We start from the raw sequence: 17,862 nt of genomic DNA on the forward strand, positions 1-17,862 counted from the left end.
TAACGGAAGAGAGGCCCAGTGGAACCAAGGTTTCTGGGGACTTGAAAGAACTTCCTCAGACTCCACTCGCCTCTATTCCCAAGGCCCTCCTCCAAGTCTTGTTCTCCGGAAAAACCACTCCTGTGGCCAGGGCAGGTCCAGCAGGGGAGAGCGGGTAACTCACAGCCGGTCTTGCCTTGCGCCTGGGAACCACCACCCCTGCCAAACCGGGTATTTCGTCTTCCCCACAACCCACAGAAGGGCCTCTTTGAATCCTCCTTATAGGCTAGGAAACTTTGGCCCCGCGGGTGAGGGTTCAGGGCTGCACCACCTGTGTTGGCCTTAATCAGGTAGTTCCCATCCCTGATGAACTGACAGTGGTGGCCTTCCAGCCGGACCATGAAGGGAATAGGGAGGGTTGAACTTCGGAGCTTTTCTGTTTCTAGATGACTGAAGACCTTTTAGCAAGCAGGTGGGATAAGGATGGAGAGTGGGGTGCCCGGCGGCCGCTGGAGGACGGCAGTGCCCTTCTCTGGCCTCCCTCACATCTGTCAAGAAAGGTGGACACAGGCCTGGCGGCCCCTGAGCCCCTTCCCAGGGAAAGCTTCGGCTGTGCGTGTCCTCCCCACCCCGGCCCAGCCCCTCCTTCTCCCAATCCTCCTCCTGGAAGTGCTTCCCGGCTCCGCCAGGCAAGATGAGACGCGGAGGCCCGGTTTCGTTTTCGGAGACCAAGTACAAGAAGGAGGCACCGACTGGCAGGAAGGGGCCCGTGGAGCAGGGGTCCCGGCGCCCCCTTACGGACTCGTGCGCCCACTGAACCCGCTGTGCGCCGGACCCCGCGTCCCAGCCCGCCCCGCCCCGGCGCCCAGGCCCGCCCCCGGCCCCGCCCGCGCCCGCCCCGCCGCGGGTCAGCGTCCCCGGCCACTCGTCCGGAGCCGCCGCGAGCCGCCGCCATGGGCCGGGCCCGGCCGGGCGAGTGCGAGCCGTCCAGCGCCGGCCCCAACGCGCAGCCCGCGGCTCCGCCGCGCCGCACCCGCGCCCTGGCGCTGCTCGGAGCGCTCCTCGCCGCCGCCGCCGCTGCCGCCGCCGCCCGGGCCTTCGCTCGCCACGCCGAGGCCCAGGCGGCCGCGCGGCAGGTCCGAGCCGGCGGGGAGGGCGCGGCGGCCGTGAGACTCGGGTGGGCCGCGGCAGCGGTGGGGCTCGCAGAGGGACCGGGCTCCGAGGGGCGGGGGGCTGGTGGGGGCCGGAGGGCCGGGAGGGCGGCAGGGAAGGGATAGGAAAACGGGGCTTCAGCGCTCAGGGAGACTTGGAAGGACTGATGGGGGAGGTGAGAGGACTGGTCCAGTGTGAGGCAGGAGCTGGGACAGGCTGCAGGGGGACAGCGCAGACAAAACGTAGAGCAAAGGTGGGACCTGAGCATCCGGACGGGCCGGCAGTGCTGGGACGGTGGGGAGGGGAGACCGGAGAGGACAATGGGTGGACCAAGAGGGTGAGGGTGGCCCAAGAGGGTGACACGAGATGGGCGGGATGGGCCCAGACAGAAAGGGGGCACTTAGAGAGTGGACAGTGGATGAAGGCTCAGAGTGAAGCAGGGACCAGGAGGGATGGGAAGGGGGACTGGGGCTCTGGGGCGTGCAGAAGTGACGTTTGGACAGATGGGCTGGGAGATGGGCTGAGAGAACCCAGGAAGATGTGGCGGGAGCAGCTCCCTCCGCCTGTTTGGGATGCCAGTTGGGTGTACAACTGCTCAGCCCAGCCACCTCCTCCCGAGCAGGACTCGGCGCTGAAAGCCCTGGGGACAGAAGGCCTCTTCCTCTTTTCCTCTCTGGACACTGACGGGGACATGTACCTCAGCCCCGAGGAGTTCAAGCCCATTGCTGAAAAGCTGACAGGTACCGGGAGAGGCTGGGGACTAGGCAGGAGGGAGCCGGGGCACCGCCCTCGACTTCTTGGTCTGTGTCTTCCGTGTCTGCTCTGAACAGAAGGGCTGCCTGGAGTAGGGGGAGGACGGTGCATCATGGCAGCCCTGGGGTCCTCCCAGCTCTGACACTTCCCAGCTGGTGGTTTGGGCAAGCTGCTTCAACATGGGCACCCACACATACTCGCACACCCAAGCCTGTTCTCCTCACGTGTGACTAAAACTAGGTAACATTCCCTGACCACCTTCTCAGGACCAGACATGGCTTTAAGCGCCTCCTGCGAGTCATCTCTTTAATCTTCACAGTGCCTGTGAGATGGACATTGTCCTGATCCTCACGTGCATAGTTTAGGAGACGGAGGCGCAGGAAGGGTCTCCAGCTTGCGCAGGCTGGAAAGGTGCAGAGCCAGGATTAGGGGCCTTCTGTCTTCAGGTCCTGCACCGGCTCATTTGAAGCTTAGAGAAGAATGTCAGCAAAGTGCCCACCATGCAGTAGATAGTCAATAGACAGGAGCTGTTACCATTACTGCTAAATATTAAACTCTGCTCGGGAGCTGTCAGATTCCTATCCCACCTTGTTACCCATTTTTGCCTGGTTGTAATCAGTGATTTTTATTGTAAAGATGAGGGGCCGAAGCATTCTAATGAATTATAAGATGCCTCTCTCACTGCTCCATCACCACCCTAACCTCTGTGTCCATATCTTGGGACGTTTCTTGAACTTACGAACTTGCGCATCTACTTGTTACCCAAATTGCCTGGTGTAAGTAGGTCAATAGATGGGAAAGACTAGAAAGAGACACTGGCTGCTCTCAGGCAGGTAAGCGCCAAAGGACCGTGATGGGCTTTCTGTGTCTCAGGATGGGTCAGGTAGGTCAGCCACGTGCTGACGCGCTGGCCTCTGGTCACTGCCGGAGGAGGGTCAGATGAAAAATGCTAATTTGCTGGAGCGGATATGTCAGTGCCTCCCAGGGGCAGTCAGTACTGTCATGAAGGCAGATGGGCAGATGCACAGCTCAGCCCTGTGTGGATTTGCTTCGACTTCCTATTTTGCACACACTTCCCCCAGCAGCCACACAGCCACCTCCTTGTCCTTTCTTATGGCCAGAGAGCAAGAGTTCCCTCACGATGACATGTTGGCCAAGCTTGCTGGGCTTGCGCGTGCTTTTAATTTTTTCACACAAATCTTTTTCTCCATCCGGGGGAAAAGAGTCTCTCCCTCAATTACCTCCTAGGCCACTGTGAGTGCAAAACAGGACCAAGTTTCTGGGAGAACAAAAAAAAGAAACAAGACCAGAGAAACACCAGATCTAAGCAGGAAGTAGAGGCAAAGAGTCCTCTCTAGTTGGTACAGTTATGTGCGTTTAACTTTCTGCTTTATACCTTAAAAGTTTTACAAGTTGTCAGTAGTGAGCACATTTTACTTGTAAGTCGGGAAATAAACCTTTTTATTAAAAAACCAAAGAGCCATAAAATGCTGGGCGTCATTCGTAATTACCTGTGATAACAGTTACGTAATTGGATGAGCAAGCCAGCCGGCCATAACGCTGCACATTTCCCGTCGTTCCCTTCCCCGGAGGTTTCCAGATTGCTGTTCTGAAATTTTGTTGCCTTGACTTACAAATGCAGAAGTAGCCATGATTCTTTAGAACAGGGCTTTGCATCAGGAGCCACTGGGGAGCCTTCATCGGGAGCGCATTTTCCAGATTCTAGCCCCTGAAGACTCTGACTCAGTACGTCTGAGGGGGGTTCTGGGCATCGGTAGTTTAAAAAGGCATCCTGGTGATTCTGATGCTTCCTGGTTAAGAATGCAGCCATCTTAATGCACCCATTCAGTCTGTCAGTCCAGCGTGTCAACAAATGCCAGGCGTGGTCTCTACCAGCAAGAGAGCAGTTGTAACAGGACCCACCCGTGCTTCATTCCGTTGTCTGTGTCGTGGGACCCCGCCCTGCTGTTAGGCACCCCTTCTGCAGTAGGCGTCATGCCTCCCTTAAAGCCTTCATCTTGACTCCCTCCACCCTTGAAAGACTACAGACTTGGCAGGTCTCTGAGCAGGAAGAGATCTGACGAATCAAGTTCAGCCACTGCCAGTCCAGCCCCTCGTACTGGTGGGGAAGTGGGCCACTCAGGAAACAGGGAGAAGCAGGTGTCCTCACTTCTGGACCAGTGCTCTTTCTGTGACACCAAAGATGACCTGATTCCACGTCCCCTGACCTCTCTGAGCAGCCTTTGCTCTCCATGAGACCCTCATGACGGGACAGGCACGGTAGCATGGGCTCCATCTCTAATGTGGGAAAACCGGAGAGGATGAGTGATTTGCCCCAAATTGTCCAGGAAATGGAGCCAACCTCACCCCCGAGCTGGGCTGAGGGAAGGGGGACAGGGAGAATGGCCTTTCTGCAGCCAGCCTGGCCTGGTGGAAAGAGCACACATTAGAGTCAGAATTAGGTTTGAGCCCTAGCCATGTGGATCCCCAACCATGAAACCACCAGTAATAGCAATACAGCTGACATTTATTACGGGTTTACTCTGTACCAGGCCTGGATTATCTCATTTAATCCTCATAACAAGCCACTGAGCCAACCATCACACAAGCTGGTGAGGAGTGGGGCTAGGATTTGAACCCAGGTCGTCTGGTTCCTAAGCCTTTGAGGAAACTTTTGAGATCTTAATGCCCCCACAAGAAGGTTGTGGTTGATCGTAGGTTTAGAGTAAAACAGGCCTGGATTTGAATCCTGATTCACACACTACCTAGCTGTGTGTCCTTGGGGGAAGTGACTTCACCTCTCTGAGCCCCCAGTTTCTCATTTGTAAAATGGAATTGATAACACTGCCTTCACAGGGTGACTGTGAAACTAAAATGTGATATACATTGGAGAAGATGTATATGTGTGATATACCATGTGGTATACATATGTACACATTATATATCATACATATACAATTTGTGTATGTTTGATAAACGATGTGATCTATATTGTTACTTTGTTGATTGTTACCTGTTACAGCCCCACCCCCATCCCCATCCCTGCCAGGCCCGGCTCCCTTAATCACTGGCCAGTGTGGACACCCGGAGAGAAGTGAGGCCCTGCCATCTAAGGCAGGACCCCTCTCCAGCGACCTGTATCTCACAGGGTCAACTCCTTCGGCCAGCTATGAGGAGGAGGATCTGCCCCCTGACCCCAGCGAGGAGACACTCACCATAGAAGCCCGTTTCCAGCCTCTGCTACCAGAGTCCATGACCAAGAGCAAAGATGGGTTCCTAGGGGTAAGTTGGGGCAGGGGGTCCCCCACAGGCGGGACCAGAGACAGAGGGACCATCTGTGTGCGCTCACCTCCTGAGAATGGGTCTGTGCTCTGCTCATCTTTCCTTCTTTCTGTCTTTCCTCCCATCTTTTATCAGCACCCTCTGTGCACCCAGTGCGCCAGGCCCTGGGGGTCTAGAAGTGGGTGCGATGCTGTCCCTGCTGTCCAGGCACACAGTCTGGTAGGGGAGGTAGCATGAGCCTCTGACCCAGAGTGGGGATCTAGATGGCTTCCTGGAGGGAATGACATTTGACAGTGACTGCAGGGGACGAGGCCTCAGCCCATTGTCAGCAGGGGTGGGAAAAGGATCCGGCTGGAAGAAACAGCAAGTGCACTAGAGACCGTGCTGATGCAGTCACCTCCCTTGTAATCATTACTTGCTGCAAGTCAGCCTTTCCCCCCAGGCTGTGAGTTTCCTCAGGGCAAGGCCGGTGACTCACACATTTGTGCCTCCCCAGGCCCCTAGCACAGTGCCTGGAGCCTGACAGGTGCTCCATTGAGCTCCAATGAACCCGGACCTGAGGTTTAACCCCTGGCAACGGCTGTAGGGTGGGGTTGACCCTGACAAGTGCCATCCTAACCAGCCCTGTGGTTAGGACCCGAGGCCCTGTGGACAAGGTCTCAATCCCTCCCAGGCCCTGCCCACCTTTCCCGCTGTCTCCCCTGCGCTCTCCTCTCAGCTTTCCAGTACTCCGGATGTCCGGGCTTTCTTCCAGCTGAGAGCCTTCTCATATGCTGGTCCCTCAGCCAGGAACAACCTTTCCTCTTTGCCTCACCCACAGCCACTCAGCTTTTACAGCTCGGCTGAACTGTCATTTCAGCAGGAGATGCCAGGCAGGCCACTGAGGGCAGAGAGAAGGGGTGGCTGGACCCAGGGCACAGGCACATGCGGGGGCATCCTGGTCAGTGGGACTGGAAGAGAAGTTGCCAGATGGCAAAGGGCCTCAGCTGCCTGACTTTGGCCTTCGTTCTGCAGCAGCAAAATACCATAGCAGATTTTGAAAGAGGAGAATTCTCTCATCAGATCTGGGCTCTCCAAACTGGCAGCTGGGGAGAAAAGGGAGGCAAGAAGACCAGTTCCCAGGAGGGAGGGGGAGACAGGTGGGGGGTGGCCATGGTGATGGAGAGGAAAGGCAGCCCGGGGGATGCTGGGAAAGGAAGAAAGGCAGGGTGTGGCTACTAATGGAAAGGGAGGGAGGGGGAGTTGAGGTGACTCGGGCTTCTGGCTGGTGGCCAGGTGCATGGGGCCCATTGCCCGATGGCGGTTGGGGGTCTGGTAGGGAGGGTATGAGGTCAGTTTGGACTGTTGAAGTTGAGTTCCCTGAGAGATGTCCAGGGGGAGAGTCCAGTAAGATCTGGGTGGAGAAAGGCCTGGCATTGATGGGCTGAAGTGACGTTTGAGCAGATGAGTCCCTCCTACAGGGCAGAGAGAACAGGGTGGGGCAGGTGCAGGGGGCCCACCTGCACGTACAGGGGAGATGGGTCCGGAGCAGCACCCCAGCCCTGCGTCCCTAGCTCAGCCCCCTTCTGTGGGCCGCTCCACTAGGAGCTCGCCAGCCTGTGACCAGGACGCAACAGGCGGACAGGCTCTGCCTGGCCCTGCAAGCCAGCCCCGCTTTGAGAACTTGCCTGTGAAACCCCTCTCCTCCCACCTCAGCTTCCCACCGAGCCCGGGTCCCATCACCAGGGAGGTCAAAGGTGGGGCAGCTCCCTGGTGGCTGAGCACCCTGAGGGGGGCCAGGCACTCACTGTCCTGGTGGCCACTGATGGTGGCCCAGAAAGGCGGGGAGGAGCTACTGAAGGTGCAGCTTTGACCAGGGGACCCGCATGCTCCAAGGTTCCGCCTCTGCTCCCGGCAGATGTGCAGAGAGGCCTGCAGAGCGTCTGACCCTCATTCTCTCCCTCCCTTCAGCTCATCAGACAGCAGTGGGGTGGATTACTGATGAGGAAATGGCTCAGGGAAGGCCTTTTGCCAGGGGTGCCCAGCCAGCGTGGCCCAGGCTATAATTGAAGCAGGGTGCTCTCTGAGGGTGCCCTTCCTTCCCCTCCTCTGTGGTCTCATCCTGATCTTGGTGCTAGAGGTTTCACCCAAAGGTGGCTGCCACCTCCCTCCACAGACTTAACTCCAAACCTAAACTCTGACTCGTCAGCGGGACATTAGCTGCAGGGAGGAGACTTGGCAGGGGGATTAGAGAGCAGAAAGCAAGGCCAGTGGATGGGGAGAGGGAGCCCAGGGCAGGGCGAGGCACCCAGGGTTGGTCGGCTGGCTTATGTACAAGAGGCAGGCAGGACTGTGTGAGGCCCGGGACCTGGGCTTGGAAGGGGAGGGAAGAGGCCGTGAGAAGCCCCCTCACAGAGCCCCCCTGTTCCAGTCCTGGGGGCCCCCTCCAGCTGCCTCTGCTCCCCTGCCCTCGAGCGAGCTGTTCCGGCCTGGGCTGGACCTGAGGGGCCACAGGGGCACCGCTTCTCTGGGCAAGGGGCCGGGGAAGGTGAAATGAGCCTCAGCTCTGGCAGGAGAGTGCCAGGCTCGTGGCCGTGAGCAGGCAGGAGCCTCCTGGGTCCCTCTGCTTCCTGGGCTTGTGGGTTGGCTCAGGGCTCGAGGAGACCTCCGCACACGCCTGGGACGTTCTCAGTGCCCCAGAGCTTCGACTTTCCTCTGCCCCAGGTCTCCCGCCTGGCCCTGTCCGGCCTCCGCAACTGGACGACCGCAGCCTCGCCAAGCGCGGTGTTTGCTGCCCGCCACTTCCGGCCCTTTCTTCCCCCTCGGGGCCACGCGGAGCTAGGCGAGCCCTGGTGGATCATCCCCAGTGAGCTGAGCGTCTTCACCGGCTATCTGTCCAACAACCGCTTCTACCCACCACCCCCCAAGGGCAAGGAGGTGAGGGTAGCCCGTGGCAAGCCCCGGGGCCCTGTCCCCCAGCCCCAGCACGGCCCCTCCCCATCGGCAACTGGACCCCCGGGGCCACGCCTACCCCACCTGCTCTCTGGCGTGCCTCTGGCCCCGCCCCCACCTGGGCCCCAGGTCCAGAGCTGACCCTCACCCAGGGGAGCTGGGCCCAGCAAGCCAGCCCAGGTCCCACTGCCCTCCCCCCAGGTCATCATCCACCGGCTCCTGAGCATGTTCCACCCTCGGCCCTTCGTGAAGACCCGCTTTGCCCCTCAGGGGGCCGTCGCCTGCCTGACCGCCACCAGCGACTTCTACTACACCGTGATGTTCCGGTGAGGGGTCCTGACAGCCCCATCCTTGCCTCCCACCTGGGCCTGGGACTCCAGGGAAGCACAGATGGGTTGAGCACCAGGAGGCAGGGCCTGACTCAAAGCCCCCAGCTCCACCACTAACCACCCCGTGGTCCCGGGCAAGCAGCCTTGGCTCTCTGAGCCTCACTTTCCTCAATGTGCATCAGGGCGGTGGTGACTTCCTCCAGGAGGAAGAGAAAAGGTGTTGAATGTGCTTAGCATGGGGTTGTTGGCCATGATTGTCATCCACACAGAAGGGGGTGCGTAAGAGCTGTGACACCAGGTCACACACACCCTGGAGGGCTCAGAGGAGACTTGGGCAAGGCTTCCGGGGAAGGCAGCACGTGAACTGGGCCCTGAAGGATGGGCAGCACTTGGAGGGCGTCCCTTCTGCCTGCCCCACACACTTCTTCCTCCCCCGCCCAGCCCTTTGCCCCGCACAGAGTCTGGCCAAGGGTTCCAGGCTTTGGGGCAGAAGTGAGAGGGCAGGTGGGCAGGCTCTGCTCAGCAGGGAACCTGCTCCCAGCCGGGCCCTTTCCCTCCAGCATCCACGCGGAGTTCCAGCTCAGCGAGCCGCCTGACTTCCCCTTCTGGTTCTCACCTGGCCAGTTCACGGGCCACATCATCCTCTCCAAAGACGCCACCCACGTCCGTGACTTCCGGCTCTTCGTCCCCAACCACAGGTGAGAGCCTTGGCCCCGGCCCCGGCACCCTGCTCCCGTTTGCCCCCCACCAGCTCCAGGAGCTCAGGTGCAGGGGCTCAGAGGCCCCCGCAGTCTCTCCCCAGAGCTACTTCTCTTGGGAGGGGCCTAGAGCTGACCCAGGAGGAGGTAGCTTGAGATACCTGGCTGAAGGGGGTCATTCCATCGTCTGATAGGCGCGTCCCAGGTGCTCTGTGGGCCTGGCTTCCCAGCTCAGTGCTGGGACCCAACACAGCGGCCAACAGCCCCTCCCTGAAGATGGAACTGCTCTCCCCACCTGCCCCATACTGCTGACAGACCTCCAACAGACCCGTAGCCACAGCCTGCTCACGCCACCCTAGGCGAAGGCCAGCAGGTGGGGAGGGACCCGGCTGGTCAGGGTCCAGGAAGGCCTCCCAAAGGAAGGGACGTCTGTGCAGCGACCTGGGGGCTGAGGAGAGTTTAGCCAGGCAGAGTGAAGGGCACATACAGAGGCCTAAGAAGCAGGCCCTCCACGCCTGCAGTTGCTACCACAGACCCTGGGGGGCCAGGGGGCGGCTCCTGGGAGGGCTCAATGCCAGTCACCTGCCTGCTTGCCTGCCTGACCGCTCAGGGGCGGCCTCTTGGCAGGGAAGCAGGGGACGCAGAGAGTCTTTCCAGGTTCCTCCCTGATAGCACGCAGCCGCTTAGTGAACCTGAGTGACTCTGTGCAGGGACAAGACCTGGGCTGAGAGATGAGGGGCCCAGAGCGAAGTCTCAGCCGTGGCACCGTGGCTGTGGGCAAGGCCCCTGGACCCCTCCAGGCCTCAGTTTCCTCATCTGCTAGATGGGAGGCTGGCTCCTGGCCAGGAGTGAGGGGGTCATTGGGACAGCCTGCGAAGAGAAAGTTGCCCCCAGGACCAGGAGCGGTTTCTTCTCAGTCCCCCAAGGGAGGGAGCATCCCAGGCCACGGGGAAAATGAGGAGGAAGGACGAGCTCTCCTCCTCCTTCCTCGCTCATCGGGCAAACCCCTGTGCTGCAGGGGCTTAGCCCAGGGTTGGAGGTGGGGTCCTGGACTGAATGAAACAGAAGGAGGGGGCAACTGCTCCTGGGCCTGTGTCTCAGGCCTAGACCACGAGACTGCTGACCGGCTCTGAGGGCACCCAGCTCACCCTGACTGCTTCACCTGCCCAAGGTGGTTGGTTGTCTGTCCTGGGGCGCCCCCACGTGGCTGATCTTCAGGTTGCACATGCTCAGGCCAGACTTCCCGCTGGGGGAGGCACTGATGAGTGCTGCCTCAAAGAGTCATGGATCGTGGACAGTGCATGAGCCATGGGTATGGAAGCCCTTCGTGAACTGTAAAGGGCTGGGCCAGTGGAGGGTGGTATGGTCACAGTGCCTTCCAAAGAGGCGGCCTGGGGAGAGGAAAGGGCCCAGGCTCTGCCGTCAGAACTCTAGTGGCTCTGGGACCTTGGGTTCACCCTGCCAAGTCTCAGCATCCTCATCTATAAAATAGGGTCAGCTGCATGCTTTCAGTGAGATAAAGTCCGACATCTGGTTAATGGGCCTTGATGACGGGGGTGTTCTGCCCTGGCCACCCTCTCACCTGTCCCCAGGTCTCTGAATGTGGACATGGAGTGGCTGTACGGGGCCAGTGAGAGCAGCAACATGGAGGTGGACATCGGCTACATACCCCAGGTGAGTGCACAGGTGGTCCCTACCCAGGTAGGAAGGTGGGGCTCAGCCTGGCTGCAGGGAGGCCCAGCTGGCTAGGAGCCTTGGGGCAGTGAAAGAGCTCCTGCAGGCTGAAGCCACTGTCCCCAAAGCAGGATCCTAGGAAGCCACCTGTTCTCCCTAGCCAGCATCTGCCATGGGTCCTCAGATGGCTTCACGCTGGCTAGACACTGGCTCTGTCCTGGACTCACTGCACAGCCTTGACCAGGCCCTTCCCTTCCCTGGGCCTGTCTCCCCACCTCTGCAATGAGTGGCGTATCTTTGAGGGTCTCTCGGGGCCCCTGGAGGACTCAGGCCCCTCGCTGAGACGTCCCTCAGTGACATCAACCCTCACTGACCTCTGGCCTAGATGGAGCTGGAGGCCACGGGCCCCTCAGTGCCCTCTGTGATCCTGGACGAGGATGGCAACATGATCGACAGCCGCCTGCCCTCAGGGGAGCCCCTCCAGTTTGTGTTTGAGAAGATCACATGGCAGCAGGAGCTGAGCTGGGAGGAGGCCGCCCGGCGCCTGGAGGTGGCCATGTACCCCTTCAAGAAGGTGAGGCCAGACGGGGGTGAGGGGCGGGGTTGGGATCCCTGGGGCTGGGTCCGGAGCTGTGGGAGCAGCAGGTGGGCACTGGGCGTGGGATGCCGTGCAGGGCTTGCTGCTGAGGCTGTGGGGCCCAGCCTGGGCCGGGGAGCCTCCCCTTTGCCCTTTAGAACTTGGAGGAGGCATCCCCTGGCTCAGCATCACCCCTTCACACAGACAAACACACACTGCAAACATACATGCATATGTACACACACACGTATATACACTACAGACACACACTACATGCACATCACACACTCAGCCCCTGAATGGGACCCTGGCGGCACACAATAGCTTCTCTCTGTCTCGACTTGGCCCCAGGTCACCTACCTGCCGTTCACCAAGGCCTTTGAGCGAGCCAAGGCCGAGAACAAGCTGGTGCACTCAGTCCTGCTGTGGGGGGCCCTGGACGACCAGTCCTGCTGAGGTGAGGGAGACCCTTCCAGTCTGAGGGGAGAAAGGGGGGCAGACTTCATACCTTGTGGGTGCAGGAGGCCCTGAGACCAATGGCACTCTCCTGTCGCAGCATGAGGGACTCAGGGACGACATGGGGCGGAGTGTGGGGTGAGGGTTCGCAGGCTTCTGTGCTAAGCCCAGAGGAAGCTGCTGGACACAATAGAAAGAGCCCAGCTCAGCCATTTTCAGCCTGGAGACCTTGGCCAAGCGACTCCTTCCCTGAGCCTCAGTTTTCTCAGCAGTAAGAGGGTAACGTACTTACCTCCCAGAGTTGTGAAAACAGACGTGAAAGTGCCTATACTCTGTGCAGTGTTGCACACGAGTGAGAGAAGCTAGTGCCAGAGCCTGGGCTGCATTCACTTATTCAGAAAATTCAACAAAGACCCGCTGGTGCAAAGTTCTTTGGGTGCCTGACATTGGGTACAAAGATGAGCAAACAATGGCCCTGCCCACATGCAGCCAATCGACAAACATCCTGGGCACCTCCCGTGCCGAGCCATAGGCTAGGTGTTGGGCACCTTGCACTGAGGAAGTCAGAATCAGCCCCAGTCCTCAGGGAGCACACAGTGTGTGCAGAAGGCAGACGGTGAATGAACAAGTACAAGCGTGGTGAATTTACACAAGGCATGGTCCCGAGTGGCACGAGAGTGTGTAACGGGGGGTGGCGGGGTCAGGGGAGGCTTCTTTAGAGAAAGTGACATATAACCTGAGACTTCGAAGGGTGAGGAGGATGAGTTTTCCAAGTGACAGAGGAAGTGTTTTAGGTAGAAGAATTGTCTGTGCAAAGGCCTGGGACACAGTTTAGTGGATTTAAGAAGCTGTCACTGTCTAGAAGCCCCTGGGCCAGGTAGGCCCCCAGCAAGTCTCAGCCCAGGATGCCAGTATGTTACAGAAGTTAGTACAGCTGCCATTTATTCCTCACCTCCTCTGTGGTAGGTGCTTTGAATCTGTTTTTTTCACCTGGCTGCACTGACCGTTCTACAGTTGATGAGGTTTACTGCTGATAGAAAACCCAGTGAGACACGCAGGGTGCCTCACCCACCTGGCCTTGCCTCTCCCGGAACAGGTTCAGGGCGGACTCTCCGGGAAACTGTCCTGGAAAGTCGCCCATCCTCACCCTCCTCAACGAGAGCTTCATCAGCACCTGGTCCCTAGTGAAGGACCTGGAGGACCTGCAGGTGAGTGGCAGGTGGGCAGGAAGAGCCCCATGGCAGCCCCTGGGACAGTGCTGGGAGCCGAGGTGTCAGGAGTGTGCCCAACTACCCCCATAGAACAACCAGGAGAACCCATCCCACCAGAAGCTGGCCAGCCTGCACCTGGAGAAGTACAGCTTCCCCGTGGAGATGATGATCTGCCTGCCCAATGGCACCGTGGTAGGTCCCCCACCACTCATCCCTGGCCCCGGACCAGGCACCATGGGGCAGAGGAAGCGGCAAACAAGGGGCACAGCTTACAGACCTCATCAGGCTCCAGGTCTGGCTCTACCACTTCCTGGCTGGTGTCTTAGCCAGTCCGAGCCTCAGTTATCCCCTGATGTCCCCTCGGCCTGCCTCGTGCAGGTGTCGGGACGCTCCCTCAGAAAGGGAACCTCAACAGCACTTTGGGGACCTGGCAGCAGTGGGCATGGTCTAGCAGCAGAGCGGACAGGAACGTGACCTGGAAGGGAAGGCTCACCTCAGACCATTGCGGCCAGTCCTGGGATGGAAGGGAGGGAGGGACGGACAGGCCTCGTGACAGGCAGAGAGGACCTGGGGACGCCCCGGGCTGAGCCAGGCTTCAAGACCCTATCTCTCCCTAAGGGCCCCTTACACAGCACTCACATCGTTGCGTTGGGTTCTCACGGGAGCTTTGGGAGATAAATGAGCACGAATGCTGATCTCACAAACAAGGAAACTGAGGCTCAGAAAGGTTCAGAGACTTGGCAAAAGCTGCATAATTAAGAAGTACAGCTGCCGGGAATTTCCCTGCGGTCCAGTGGTTAAGACTTGGCGCCTTCACTGCTGTGGGCCTGGGTTCAGTCCCTGGTGGGGGAATTAAGATTCCACAAGCCGTGCAGCGCAGCCAAAAAAAAAAAAAAGAAAGAAAGAAAAAAAAAAGAAATGGAGCTGACTTTCAGAAACAGGCGCCCGCCTGTGAACCTCAGCATCACCCGCGCTTCTGAGCAGAGCTGCCCCTTATCCTTTAAGTCCCAAGGGGTGGTTAGTGTGGGACTGAGGGACGGAAGCGGGTGGGGAGCAGTGCAGGAGCAAGAGCTGGGGCTGGCCTGGAATGGGGGCGTCCGGTGAGGGCTTGGTGGCGAGGAGGAGGGTTGCCAGCCAAGGGCCTTCTGTCTGGAGTTCAGAAGAGGAAAGGCCCGGGGTAGCCAGCCAGCTCGCACCCGTCCACAGGCGCCCATTGTGGTGGACTCGGCCCCAGCCAGGGGTGGCGAAGCTGGGTGGACAGGACTCTGCCTGGGCTGTGGGTGCCTGTGCTCTCCCACTCGCTCGATTTGTTTGTCATTTACCGGGCACCTGCCCTTAAGGTGCCCCTACCTGGAACGGGAGGCAGATGGGGACACAGGCGTGTGGGCGTTTCGACAGAAGTGAGTGCGGAGTTCAGGGCTTCTGGGAACAGAGGAGAGAGGTCATGGGGGCGGAGGCAGGGAGGGAAAGGTGATGCCGGAAGGTATTAGGTTTCACCTGGTGGGCGAGGTGTGGAGCCCTGGAGTCAGAGGCCCTGTGAGCAGAGGAGGAGAGGGAACGGGTTGCCCCTGCTGTCCGCCATCCGCCTCAGCGAGAAACAGTTGAGGCTGCGGGGGCACTGAGCCCGGCTGGGCCCCCGCTCTCCTCACCCCACCCTTCTCCCAGGTCCACCACATCAATGCCAACTACTTCTTGGACATCACCTCTGTGAAGCCTGAGGACATCGAGAACAATGTCTTCAGCTTCTCATCCACCTTTGAAGACCGTCCACAGCCACCTACATGCAGTTCCTGAAGGAGGGCCTCCGGCGCGGCCTGCCCCTCCTCCAGGCTTAGTGCGCCTGCTGGGCAGTGAAAAGCCCGCTGGACGGGGAGCTGGACAGGCCCCTCTGCCCCGGAGCCAGAGCAGCCCTCGCACATTTCACCTTCCACCTCTCAGGCTGCCCGTGGGGTCTGGCGGCCATCCGAGCTTTGCCTCAGTGAAGGGGGACAGGGGGTCCTTGGCCGACCAGGTGGATGAACCTCGAGCTCCAGCTGCCACCATCAGCCTTTTTACTACCCACCCTGGCCTCCGGAAGCCGCTTGGGACCCCAGAAGAGGGCCCAGGGTCATCTCCCTGGACCTCACTCACTCAGGCACATAGTCCTGGCCCTTGCAGGACGAGTAGAAGGGAAGAGTGGGTGCTAGGAAGACAGGCCATCCCTCTCTCCTTACCTTCACCCCCTCCCAAAGGCAACATCAAGAAGCCCTGGCCTGAGGGTGTGGGCAGGCTGCCAGGGAAGCACTCCTGTTTTTCTGGTGCCTTCTTGCTCACATAGCCCTGACTGCCCTCCTGTGCTTGGTGTCCCCAGTGGAGTCAGTCTCAGCTGGAGACAGCCTTCTGGAGGCTCTGGGTAGGACCCTCCTTCAGAAGCGGAAATCATACTGTACCCCTGCTGCTCCCCAGACCACTCAATCCAACCTAACAATAGGACGCCGCAACCTATTTCAGGACTTACTGGAAGCCAACTCTCTAGGGAGGTTTACCATGAAGTAAGCTTCTGCCCTTGGCAAGGAGTCCGCTGAGGCCCAAGGCCATGGCACCCCTACCGCCTACCCCAGCACAGGCCACAGCGGGACTGCTGGAGCCAGCATCCCTGTAACACCTCCTGCCCCTCAGACCTCCGCTCCACAGAAGTGTAGCCCAGTCAGAGAACACAGCGTCCCCCAGAGCTGGCACTGTCCCAGCCATCAGGCAGCCCAGACCAGCCTGTCCACCACTGGGTGGCCACTGACTCTCCTTGGCCTCTCTTAGGGCCTTGGTCCACATCCTGAGCCACTGCCCACGGCCAGTCTCTTTGTTATACACGCAGGAAAAGTGTTTTTATGTGAACTTTCTCACAGTTTATATGTATTTTTGATAGCCCCGGCACTGAGGAGAAAGGAGGGGGCAGTGGTACCCCCCAGCAGCTGCCCCATGATGGCTGGATCTGAAAGCCTAGGTGGATCCAGCTTGATGTCTTTGCAGTTGCTGTGGGAAGAAACACCCCTCTCTTCCTTCTCCTCTTCCAGCTGTTTAAAAATAGTCCTCAGAGGGTCAGTATACCCCCTGCTCTATCCTTGTCCTCCACTCAGGCCCGTGAGGGGCCCTTGGGCTTTCCTAAAGCCCCCTCCGCCGCCCACCCCTGCCCTCGCTTATGCCCCCTCCGCCACCCCACAGGGGGACTCCCTCCTGATCCTGGAAGAGGAAGGAAGGCAAACATTTCCTCAGATGCGCTCCCAGGCCTCCCACCTGTCACTGGAACTTCCACATTGAGTCTTCTTCACAGACTGTCATGTTCTCAGTGTTGTATCAAGTATCGTAATAATGGCCAGTTACCAAGAGCTTTCTCTACCTAAAGCACTTGGTTAAGGTCACATGCATTTCCTCATTTAATCCTCACAACAGACGTGAGGCAGATATTAACCATTCCCATTTTGCAGATGAAGGAATTGGGTCTCAGGAAAGTGAAGTGACTTGCCCGAGGTCACTCAGTGATAGGGTTGAGATTCAGCCTGTGTCTTGATGTTGGAGTGTCGTCTTGCACTACACATGCCACCCCCCACCCCGTCCCCTCTCTCCCGTGTCTGTTTTCACTGAGGTGAGAAACAAAGCCTTTCAAACCAGAATGTCTTATTCCCCTCTGTTCTCCAGAGCAAATGAGGCGTGAGCCAACAAGCTCAGCCCAGTTCTTTGTGTCCCTTCTGGAAGGCAGTGCTTCCACGCAGCTTACAGGGTGGGAGGGCACCGAGCCTGTCTCAGTGCTTCCAGGCATGGGTGGCAGTAGCCTGTCCCATGAGCCACCCAGTGTCAGCAGAGGCTCAGCCCTCCCACCTAGCAGGCTTTTCCCCTCACTCTGGTCTGGGAAGGCCGGCGGCGTGATGAGCGACCCGTACCCCGTGAAAGGTAAAGCTTGCTTGGGCTTCCTGCACCCTCACCTGACGCCTCTGCCTGACCCCCCACCTGAGCCCTGAGGCTCATGGTGGGGGAGGGCCCCAGCTGCCCTCTTTCGTCACCCCTCTGCCACTTCCCTCCCCTGTCCCCAATGTGTCCTATAATAAAATTGGAGATTAGGGTGGTTCTAAGTGCCTTTCCTTTGAGCTGGATGTTCAGTTCTGTCCTCGGTCTCATTCCTCTGCCGGGATTGGCTTGGCAGATGGGCAAGGGAGCATGGCTGGAATGCCTTTGGGGACTATCTTATTTGTCACCAGAAGGCTTGAGTGATTTGCTTAAAATAAATTTGTGATAGACCTAGAGGAAGAACTTACTATTTTTAGAATCTGGTGCTTGTGTTGAGAAAGATTCTGGATTTAAACCCATCATCTTAGAAGCAGGGCCTGAGACAGGCATTAGGTAAATTTCTTTGAGGGTGTGAACTTCAGGAAAAACCTGTAAAAGAAGGATTGAAGCAGAAGGGGGAAAGGAAGAACCTTGAGCAGGGATAGAGTCTCAAAGCCAAGCCTTGGCCAGATCGCAGGAGCAGGGCTCTAGAGCACAAACCACACTGCCAAGTTGAACTGGTCTCTTGTACCCTGTATCAGTCAGTCAGTGGTTTAGTGGGTAGGGTAACTTACCAGGTTAGGGCTTCCATTCTGAGAATGGGGCAGCTGTGAGTAGCCAACACAGCTGCTGGGGGTTGGATTCACAGGTTGGGTAAAAGGGATCTTTGGGGAGAACCAAGGAAAGGCACCTAGAGTGGATTTGCAAGATCTGCCATTGCCCAGGATGGGAAAGCAATGATTAAAGCAACAACTTGTCATCCTGGAAAGAGGGCTGGACCTGAAAGTCAAATTTCATCATTT

General features: G+C 58.5%; 1 protein-coding gene across 1 annotated transcript; it reads left to right on the forward strand.

The window, feature by feature from the left end:
- The first annotated feature begins 879 nt into the window (after nucleotides 1–879).
- On the forward strand, nucleotides 880–17,314 carry SELENON (selenoprotein N). Its single transcript, XM_032621245.1, is given in 14 exon segments — nucleotides 880–1,115; nucleotides 1,754–1,871; nucleotides 5,033–5,166; nucleotides 7,870–8,082; nucleotides 8,299–8,423; nucleotides 8,987–9,124; nucleotides 10,717–10,798; nucleotides 11,184–11,372; nucleotides 11,727–11,832; nucleotides 12,928–12,960; nucleotides 12,963–13,039; nucleotides 13,133–13,234; nucleotides 14,708–14,801; nucleotides 14,804–17,314. Coding segments are annotated over 14 exon segments (1,668 nt in total). The 5' UTR covers nucleotides 880–932; the 3' UTR covers nucleotides 14,878–17,314.
- Nucleotides 17,315–17,862: the final 548 nt, after the last annotated feature.

The sequence above is a fragment of the Phocoena sinus genome, chromosome 1 (genome assembly GCF_008692025.1).
Source record: "Phocoena sinus isolate mPhoSin1 chromosome 1, mPhoSin1.pri, whole genome shotgun sequence".
NCBI classification, from domain to species: Eukaryota; Metazoa; Chordata; class Mammalia; order Artiodactyla; family Phocoenidae; genus Phocoena; species Phocoena sinus.